The 11,375-nt window shown below is 38.2% G+C and overlaps 1 protein-coding gene across 1 annotated transcript; it reads right to left on the bottom strand.

Moving 5' to 3' along the window:
- Nucleotides 1–432: 432 nt before the first annotated feature.
- LOC119692534 (toll-like receptor 7) lies at nt 433–4,785 on the bottom strand. Its single transcript, XM_038113428.2, has one exon. It carries the CDS (start codon nt 4,583–4,585, stop codon nt 716–718), a length of 3,870 nt encoding a protein of 1,289 aa, XP_037969356.2. The 5' UTR covers nt 4,586–4,785; the 3' UTR covers nt 433–715.
- Nucleotides 4,786–11,375: the final 6,590 nt, after the last annotated feature.

Raw genomic sequence — 11,375 nt, 5'->3', positions numbered from 1 at the left:
ATAGCTTGGACCTCTCAATTTCAGAATTAAGGATGAAAAATTTAAATATTTTGCAGCTCCGTCAGGTAGGATTTGAGTTCGCGGCGCCAGCCTTTGTAGATAACACCGACCAGGTAATTTGGAATTCAGTGGGTGACTTTACCTTGTGATTATGATATGAAGCCTCGCTCCTGAATGTCCAGATTGTCCAGCTATTCCGGTCACGTAGGAAGCGTCCAACGGCTTTTGTCGGATTGTGATGTCACATCAACTTTTTTATTTGTTCACTAAATGATTTTAAAGCAACACACCTTTACAGCGGTGTTTTTGCAGATCGAAATGAAATATTTTGATAAGGTTATGAAATGAATTGATGCCTACATCGTATTTAGTGATCATAATTATAAGTATTTAGGTATTAATTTAAGGTTACAGAGAAATAAAAGAATTGTCTTTGCAAAAATTATCACAATGGCTTTATTAAAATATATAAATAGTATACTCGCGACTTATTATGGACACATATTTACAAATTATTTACAATTCACATATTACTACAGCAGTCTTATAGAATTATTTACATTAACATTACGAAACGCCCTTTGTAACGGCGGGAAATTACAAAAATAGATTGAAATCTTAACTATTTGGTAAAGCGCGTAATGCGAAGTTATACAATACAAAAAACATGAAGCGTTGTGACTACACAGAGTTTTGATTCAATGAGATGGATCGACTAGACGAGGTAGGCTTGGCCTGAGGGTGACTGGGGGTCGACTATGGGCGGCGGTGGCAGCCAGTGCCTAATGTCGGCTCTTCTTCTGCCAGGAATATTATTACCGCCGCGCTCTAACGAGGAATAATCAGAATCTATAGAGGAATATATATGATCTGAAGGGGGTCGACCGTCAGCACCGTAGGCCGAGTGCAGCTGCTGTGGCGGCCGCACTTCTAGAAACTCAGGCTCTGTGCTCAAACCGTCAGCTGCCCTCCTCATCTTTTCAGTAAACGAAAACGATCTAGTCGTTCCATTTTGCATACTATTTCTTATCGTGTACGAGCTTAAATTATTTCTATAGTTTGTGGACTTTGACTTAAATTTTTTATCCGGCATCGCATATCGCAACTTTTCCCAAAACTTGGTTTGGCCCCATTTTATACTGGAACAAGTTTTCAAGTACGGCCGCAGCTCCGTATCGCATTGTGCCTCAGGCATGGCTGAACTATCTTCAATTATAAGGAAACTATGTATTTTATTTTTGGATAAGTCATGCAAAGCCTGCCGATATTCAAAGCGAGACCATTCCGTTTCTAAGAAATTCCTTGACAATACTAATATGATGCGCTTTGCCGCTTCGGCTGCCTCGGGCAGCGGTAGTGTACATTGCATGTAAGCCGATCCATGTTGTGGAATATCTCTGTAGTGCAAACATAGATGATATGATGGGCTTCCATTCTCGAGCTCGGCGGCCAATGTTTGGATTACGAAATCATCGTCTTTGGGGCTGTAACACACATACGCGTCATAAAGCTTGTCAGTTTCATCGTATCCCCCAACAAATGGATATAATCTGATGCCGCAAGTCGTATACAACCAAATGCGGATAGCGTCTCGGAATAAGAAAATCACAAAAATGACTAGCATAATCAACATAAAACCACTCAGTGTCGTAACCATCATGGGCATGTAATTAGAGACGAGCATATTATCTACGACGGAATCTCCGGAATAATAGTCGCTACATATTGTGCCATTAAAGTTAAGTTCTTTCTTTTGGGGTGACTTGGCGTCTGTGTTCCAACACCAAATGTCCGTTACATCGACTATTTTATTCACGTTATCTGATATGTAGGCGGTAAATTTTTGTAAGTATCTGCATTTGCATGACCACATATTGTTTCCTAGTGCGAGGCTATTTAAATGTATTCCTCCGTTCAAGTTCCACACAGCAAAGTCAATTAATCGGTTTCCATCAAGTCTTAAAATTTTCAGTGAACTTAATGTGGAAAAAGTAGCATTGGCAATAAAATTGATTGCATTATCTTGCAAATAGAGCTCATTCAGCTGCGACAAATGTTCAAATTCATAGCCCTTCAATTGTTTCAGTTTATTATTTCCGAGATGTAGGATAACGAGTGACGATAAACCGGCAAATGTTCTGTTCTGTATGCTTTCCACTCCACTCGAATTTACATAAAGAGATCTCATATTTTTTCGTCCTATGAATGCATAATTTTGCAGTTCTCTAAAGTCGTTCCCATCTAAATAAACCTCGGTAGCATCCATTGGTATTTTTTCTGGTATTTCGATCGCATTCTGGCCCGAGCAATCAACGACATTTGTATGCCACGTGGGATCGTGATAACAAGAACAATTGTTTGGGCAGGTCATTTGGCAATCACATGCGAAATAATCGCAGCAGTGGCATAACGCAAAACAATGCGTTTCGTATGTGCACAAGAAGTCTGTGGATTTTAAATTGCTTAGCGGAATATGAGTTACGCCACGGGTGTGGGTCATCTTACACAATACATTCTCCAAGTCCATTACTCTAGGATGTTGTCTCATAGCAGTCATATTATTTATTAAAGGCAGCCATTCCATCGAACAATCACAGTCAAACGGATTTCCTCCGATATAAAACTCGGGCAATGATTTATTAAGCGGCACGGGGGCTAACCGCAAGCTGTTGATATCTAAACGAGATATCTCATTTGCGTAAATATCAACTCTTGTAAGATTGCTTTTTTCCATGAAAGTATTCACTTGAATATTATTGATATGGTTATTGTTGATGAATAACAATTCCACACTATTAGGTATTGCCAGGGGTGATATTTCAACTATGCGGTTATGACTAACGTCCAAAGTTTTGATGTGTAACTCATCTTGGAGTTTGTAGTAGTTTCCAAGATGCTCGATAAAATTACTATGTATGTCGAGCCATTTCAAGTTGCTGGGTATAAAGGCGTAATCAAACCAGATGAGATGATTTTCCGATAAATTTAGCCATAGTAAACTCATTAGAGCGGAAAACACGCCGTTAATATCTGTTATGAAGTTGCCGTCTAACCTTATTGCTTCAAGTTGCTTGTTTCGCTCGAAACTTCCTCTCTCTACTGCCTGAATTTTATTCTTCGCAAGATTGAGCACCTGAAGGCTAGGTAAGTCCCAGAACATCCCGACACTTAAATTGCCGATGTCATTATCAATTAATCTGAGTCCAGTCAACTGATCTAAGTTTTTAAAGGAGCCATTTTTTATATCCGTTATTAAATTCTCTCCGAGGTCTAGAGTTTTCAATAGAGATAATTCCCAAATGGCTTCTGGGACGTCGGTTAATTGATTGGAGCTCATATCTAATTCTTTCAAATCAGAACAGTTTTTAAAAGCCTTTGGGTCTATATGTACTAGTAAATTGTTATTGAGATTTAGTTTACTCAAAACAAATAATCCATTGAATAAAAACTCATCTATTGAATGCAAACGATTTTCAGCCAAATTCAGTGTATGTAGGTTGTACAATGGTAGAAATGTGTTTTCCTCTATGTATCCAATGGAATTATTTCGTAAATCTAATATTTGCAGGAAGAATAAATCTTTGAACGTTTTACCATCTATCCTCGTCAAGGCGTTATTGGATAAATTCAGAATGACTAAGCGAATCAGTCCTACAAATGTTCCGCCATCGACGTGTGCACTCGAGAGCTGATTATTCGATAGATCTAATACAAGCAGCTGCTCTAATCTATGGAAAACGCCTCTAGCTAATTCAAATAGCAGGTTATTATTCAAATATATCTCACGTAACTCTTTCGTGCTCGCAAATGTGCCCTCGGGGAGATATTGTAAACTATTGTAGGAAACATTAAGTATCCTTAGGGAAATAAGCCCATTAAACGTTTCACCCGAAATGTCTGTAATGTTGTTATGTTGAAGTCTTAGCTCTTGAAGCCGTTTCAGCCGCACTATTTCAGAGTCCTCACTTAATGATTTCAGTTCATTACTGCTCAAATCTAAACTTAATAGGTCCGAGCCACAGCTTTTTCCAAAACCTAAGCGGTCGACAGATTTTACTTTATTATCGGTTAAATTAAGCACTTGTAAATTATCCAGGGGGCAGAAAACATCTGAAGGTATAGCTTTCAAATTATTGTTGCCCAAATCCAGGGTTTGCAGTTCTCGTAAGCCGTTAAATGTTCCGTGAGTCAGCTCCAGATTTTTATTCGGGCTCCAGTCGAAGTTTTTCGATCTAATCGACAACTTTTTAAGGTCACGTAATCCTTCGAAAGCATTCCCAGGTATTCTCAAGAGTTTGCAGTTGTTTAAACTTAGTTCACTGAGTGTAGAGAATCTTTGAAAGTAGTTCGCTTCGATGTTGCTCTCAAACAGTAACAGCTGATTGCATTCCACGGCGAGACGCTTCAAGCCATCCCCGGATGCCGCGGCCAGGCTGGAGCTGTCAGCCTCGAGTGTCCGCACTCGGCACAGAGACGCCGGCTGAGGGACACCATCTGACACCCGATTGCAATTATTAACTCCACTCGGAGCATAAGCTCCATCAACACCCAAAGTCACTAATAATAGAGTTAGCAGTTGAAACATTGTTTATACACATTGGTCCTTGCTGTTCGAGTCTATAACAATCACAAAATCCAGTTTGCCACACCAAATCACAGTCATGTACAGTTTTTTCACGATCGGATGCAATGTTTACTTATTTACATCGCGACGAACGCTGTGCGCGGGACGCGAGAGGACACGCGCGGTCCCCACCATGGCTCAAGAGCGACTGCCGAGCTCCGTCACGCCAGAAAGTGGCGCGCTTGTATCGCCGCCCCTCCGCCTCCACCCCCGCCCCCGCACCGCACCCACCCCCACATAGTTACACGTTCGCTCGCATGGCGCCACTTGCGCGCCCGTCAGCTCGCACAATTATGTAATGTTTTCTTAATCAAGCCACCGCACGGGTTAAAAAAGGAATCTTATGTATGGGAAACTATGATTACGGTCGCGGCCACCGCTTCCTGGCAGGAATGCTATGTTATTGAATAAATCATTGACAAGATTCACCGTTGCTTGACTAATAATCCATCAGTTGTCTGTCCATGTCTGGAGGCTATAAAATGAAATGTAGTGTAGGATATATTATATCTATTTATGTTCTTTTGCACTTTATTGCTACAAACAGCAAAGAACCAAGAGTAAGCTCACACGCCACGAACAAAAAAACATTAACAAACTGCAACAAAGACCGCGATATCCTTAATATCCTTTGCTGTCACTTATTGGATTCCCCTCTCACATACTTTAGGAAGGATACCCAATAAAGCTAGTTTAGGAAAGCTGCCTCTCGACGCATTTTTGTTTAAAAGAACGTTCCGAATTTTCAAACAGTGAAAAGGCCTTTTTGGCCTCCGAAATTCCTGTATCTTGTTCACGGTGGGCGAGGTGCTAAGTTGGTGCGAGTTGATAATTTGATTCCCTTGTTCGACACGTAAAGTCGTTTACGGGTTTCAATGGAAGTTGGTAACGAACATAATACGGGAAAGTTGGGGTAGTGGCCAGTGTGGCCACGGCCACCATGAGTTGGAATTAAGATCCTCTTGTATGTTACTTGCTGTACCACACTTTGGATGTGAATATTTTACCTAATACTTATAGTATGGCCGTTAAGTTCTGAGTTCTGTTCCTGACATTTGAAATCACATAGATATTTGATGACGAATGCGATAGGTAAGTCAACGTCAAAAACGTAGTATCTCAACGACCGGATTATAGGTACAGAAAACGCAAAACATAACTATGTAACACTCACGCCAATTTCGATTTAAGTACCTTGTAATTTATAAAACAAAAATGTTCAGATGATCAACATGAAATATGTTCAACTTACTCCAACTAACCACCTTTGTAAACTAAGCACCTTTCACAAAATCCGTGCAGCAATTCTTAAAAACCTCTCCTATTCTAGCGCTAAGGCATACAAATAGGTGAAAAACTGAAAAACTCCCCTATCTGGGTCGCGGTCGTCGCGGTTAACATTCCAACTGAGCACAAAAACTAACACAATGCGAAGAGGAAACTTCTCCGACAACACCGCTTAAGTGATAAGACACGGTGACAAAAAAAAACCGCTTAGTTCTCTCTTATGATATCCTTAATATTAATGTCTAGTGGCTGGTATCCCGTATCAAAAGTTTTCCTGTCGAGAGTTCTTAACGCGAGGTTGATAAATGACTTCTTCCACTTTTGCAGTAGTTGTTTCGTGTTTTTGTGTTTGGGGCTGGATGTCGCGAGACGTGTGGTGACTTCCGATGTGCGAGTAGATACCTACCTCGTATTTCGTTTCATTACATTGTTAGTTACGCTCTTGTTTCTAATTTGGATTTATTGATTTTGCACTTGAATTTTGTGTAGTTACTGTTTTTTTGTACAATGGTCGTGGTCTAACGGATAAGGTCTCGGCTGTCAATCGTGAGGCCGCGGCCGTGAGTTTTAATCCTGCTATGTGCCTATGAATTTGGTAAATAGTAATTTAAATACAATTAGTCAATTATACCACGTACCTTCTCTTATGGTCAAGGTAACCATCGATCGTAAGGAAACCTGCACATCTAGATTTGTTAGTCACATCTGACGACCCCTTCGAGGATTACAATCGTGAGCATATTATGTATGTATGTGTATGTATTTTACTAATACAATGATTTGTTTCAGGTAACTTATGCAGTTTACTTATGCAGTGCTCAAATGAAGCATGAAGGTATATTTCATACCCTTAAATAAATATATAGAGTTAACGAGTAAAATTTTCAGTTATCAGACGTCATCAATTTTAATGTCAACAAAACCGCCTCTGTTAAACACAAAAGCCTTAGAAGTTAATAAACAATTGCAACAATTAAACTCCCAAGAAAATGAGATAAAGATTTAATCCCTCCCAATTAAGAATCACGACAGAGCCCATCTTGGAAATACTATAATTAAAACGCATATAATTTCGCTTCTTCGATTTATACTATTGTTATCGTCGATCGAATAGCGAACAATCGAATGTTAGCCCGAGAGAATCCTGTTACTGTGCCGTTATCTATACGGATATTAACGCATTGCCACTGTATATCAAGAGCTTTCTTGTTTAAAGATTATTATTGTGTGCAGATATGAACAACTATACAGCAATTTTTGGAAATCATGGTGTGTATTTCGAAGTCAATTGTTTTACTAATTTTTTTTAACAATAATAAAAACAAAATACAGTTTTTTCAACAACTACTGTGATAGCATTAAACGAGACTACTCAAGACGTTAGGAAAAATGTAGTCCTTCTTGAGCTTTTTTTAGTTTCCCTTAATCTCAAAGGTGGTTTTGCTCTCCACCTACTTAGTCTATGGCAGTCAAAGTACCCAAGAAAGTTGTGTGTAGTGATGTCATTTCACAGAGTACTTTATCGATACTTCAAGCGACATTGTTATCGATACTACTAATATTTAGCACATTTTACATCGTTTAAAAATATCATAAATTCATAAAGAGAGATATGTAAAAGTTAATAAACCAAAATCATATATATTACTGATAATTTAATTATCAAATATAGCAACTAACCATCGACACGGGTCGATGGCATTAATACTTTTAGTTTATTTTGTTCAGGAATCACAATGTGACCTGATGATTCGTTTATTATTTTCTTAATAATATATTATTATGTATTGCAGTTACATAATATTCCAAGTAAAGTAAGTAATTTTTTTTTAAACACTATGTAAATTCACAACAAACTCGTATACAAAAAGGTATTCAGCTTTACATGCTGCAAAAAACTAATGTCTACTATTGTCTACTGAGCGCTGACATTCTGCTAGACCCTAACCCTTCTATCTGTACTTGTTGGGTACATTGTGATCAGTATCGAATGTAATTGTGTAGGTATACCTAAAAATAACTGTATTATTTTCTATCGATAATTTCCCTTGTAAGTTGGCAACACTAGTTGCGTGCGGCGCCCTCTATCGGGCAGCGATCTCCTCTAATCGCCACCTGCGGCTGCGCCCGGCTCTGTGCGATGCGTCGCGAGTAGTTGCGACAACAACGCGTAGATCTATTCAAATTGCGAACGCTTTTATACTTCACGGTTTTCCGAGTCGAGGTGGAATCGCAGCAGCGGCGACAGCAGAGCCCTATGTTTTCTGTATGCCTTCCCTATGATATGCAGGATGTTGCAAAAAGGGTATACTAAGCCGAAAGAGGCTGACTCAGGGGGTCATTCTGGCCATGTAGCACGGGGCGCTATTAAGACGTGACAAAAATTCTCCGTCGCGCTCGCTCTTGAGGCTGCGCGAAGTGAGTGAGCGCGATGCAAAACTTTTGTCACGTCTTAAATGCAACCCGTGCTAGCCCTTCTGAACAAATCTGAAATTATTTTTTTCGAGAATTTCCAAAACTCGTAAAACAAAAGTTGTTCATAATTACCCCCTGAGTCACCCCCTTTCGGCTAAGTATACCCTTTTTGCAACAACCTGTATATGCGAGCCCAGGTCGAAGCTTAGTGAAGAAGTCGAGGCGGATTCGAGGTGCAGGCGAGGCGAGAACTTGACATTGTAAATGAGACATAATTCCCTACGCCTTAAAGCCGACGCGACGCCGCCGCGACGCCGCCTTGACTCTAGCAGTGGGCGACGCGCCTTGGGGTCTGAACTGTTGGTGTACTTACCTAATTCCAATTAGATTTAGTGTTTAAAAAATCTATTTATACATATTCCATTGATATGATTTTTCTAGTAAAGAATGATGATCTTTTGAGTAGTATATAAAACTTTATAGTGATGTGAGCAATGAATTTGCATCGGCTAATGAGTTTGTAATGGGTACTTAACTGACCTATCCTTTGAAGTTCGTTCGATCGTTGATTGCAATTAAGTAACTTAATTCATGACTAACTTTATTATGGTACTTATTCAAAACTGGATTACAAAATAAAATGTTCCTAGAAACTTTTTTTAAGTCGAAGAGTGTAAATCTAGTTTATCGAACCAGATTCCATAAAATAATCGTATCAGGAATCAACGGCCGGCGGTGTTCAGGCAAAATTTAAAGTCATTCACATTTAGGGTTGTTACTGCCGTGTTAGATTTTATGTACCTACTGCTATCAAGATAAATAAAAATCTCAATCAATATAACACTTTAGTAAGTTGGTATAAAATGCTGTAACATAAGCTATTAATATATTTTCATAGTATATATTAATTTTTTTAAAACATTCGTCTTTATTTAAGAAATTTATGCGCTCCGATTTATAATAGAAGGAATCACAACATAATGTAATCTACAAGTGACCATCTTCACCACTCAAAAAACCTCTACTAAAATGATTAAACTAAGCTAAGGGAGGCAGTTTAGACCTTGGGCATATAACACAAAGGTTCCACTCGAGAGAGCCAGGTGCAGGTACTTCCACCCCCACAGAGAATAGAATAGAATGATTAAACTAACTGAGAAACAATTTTCCATTCCCCACATGAATTCATAGAAGAAATTAACTAGACCTAGGCATCTATAGTACAAAGAAATCCGCGTTCCATTTTTCCTAGAACGCTTTCTAAACGGGAACTATATTCCTATAGTGAGGAAATGAATGACGCTGCTTGCACGATGCTTGTGTGGTGTAATTGAGTTGTTTCGCGAAGGATATTAAGGGTAGATTGCTCGTCAACCCGACCTCATCGGCAGACGTATTCTAAACTTCTTCGAGAGACCTAGGACTAGAATAAACTAGATCATAATAAATTACATGTTTAAAAGTTAGAATCATTATTAGACTCACGGGAAACGTGGACGAAAAAGGTACCACTTGGCCGCCCACAACATGAGGTTGTTTTCTCTATGTATTTCTTTAGATGTGTTCTAAAATGTAGCATGCGCCCTATGGTAGCTGGTCAATTTATATATTTTATATTTCATTTGATTTTTTTGACAAGAGAACACCAACTTTATTTACCAGGCAAAAGAATTTCTGTAAATCAAACGTCATATATAGGACTTATGCTATGTTTTACTTAAGTATAGTATGTTGTGACGTAGCGACATAATGTCTACTGCTTCAATATCATGTCCGCACCAATTAAATACATGGATACAAAAAATATGCATGACTAACAACAGTAACCACATACCGAAGATTGAGTCACGGAAAGGATATTGGGATGACTCTTTTAATGTCACCATAATTATATTTAAGTAGGTATAATGTATCATCATTAGCGAAAAAATTACCATTATTAGGCACTTGCTATAAGCAAGGGGCACTATAAAAACTAACATTTTCATCAGTCAGCCCGCTTCTGCCAGAGCAAATTCCATGCTGTAATTGACAAATGTAATAGACTACATAATAATATAATTATTATATGGGAAGCTGAAAAATTACATGTATTTACAAGGGAAAGTATTTCAGTTTGACCAGTAGATTATGTTATTATTTGTTATGGGAACTTGCCATTTATACCCTGTTTAATGAATAACTAAGATTTATATTATTGCAGCTTTTAGGGTAAAAGTTTTAAAAGTCTTTATTATAGTAGAGGTCGTGGTTTGAAATCCTAAATAATATCCAGGCTCATTCTATTCGGACTTCCGCTTAGGGGATCACAGTTGCGAGAAAAACGTATGCTGCACGTGTGAGTTTAAAATTAAATCGTTTAAATATTCTGGTGAAAATTTTAGCCAGAATAGTCTGCCTAGCTTTGAGGGAACAGTCGTTGATTAAGCCTAGCGTTTACTGGGGCAGCGAGTGATTGGAACTGTGTCAATCGATACACTGATTTGCCGAAACAGAATTGTATTACCGGACATTTTGATAACTGTAATAGAGTGGCATTAGTTCCCAGAATCAGCACTTTTGTAATACACATTTGATTAACATCTGATCAAACATTATCATAATTGCTTCGATTCAATTAAGCATCAATAATAGTATGTTAGATAAATAATTATTATGAATATGTCACAAATCACGAATTCCCACAATCATAACATTATTTTGTTTGTGTTTATCAATACTCATATACAACTTTGAATAATTTGAAATAGAAAATTTGCTCATATTTATTGCATTGAAATTTCAAAGTAAATAATTAACCTACGTATTTATATAATCTACCGACGCAGATAAATAAGTACTTATTTAAATGTAACTTGAATGTCCTATGAACTCTCCCTAATGTGTATACGTGTTCTCCGTTTAATCTAACGTTGGTATTTTATTTACTGTTTCTTGTTATGCTTTAATTTAACTTGAATGGAACACTGGAGCTCTAATATGCCGCTATACCTAACAATAAATAATCATAAATTCCTTATTGTTAGGTATAGCGGCACATTAGGGCTCC

The sequence above is a fragment of the Plutella xylostella genome, chromosome 23 (assembly GCF_932276165.1).
Source record: "Plutella xylostella chromosome 23, ilPluXylo3.1, whole genome shotgun sequence".
In the NCBI taxonomy this organism is placed as follows: Eukaryota; Metazoa; Arthropoda; class Insecta; order Lepidoptera; family Plutellidae; genus Plutella; species Plutella xylostella.
The sequence above is the reverse complement of the archived record's forward strand: the minus strand, read 5'-3'. Positions and strand labels throughout refer to the sequence as shown.

Excerpts from the sequence above, each read along its gene's own strand:
- LOC119692534 (XM_038113428.2), bottom strand. The coding sequence starts at position 4,585 with ATGTTTCAACTGCTAACTCTATTATTAGTGACTTTGGGTGTTGATGGA.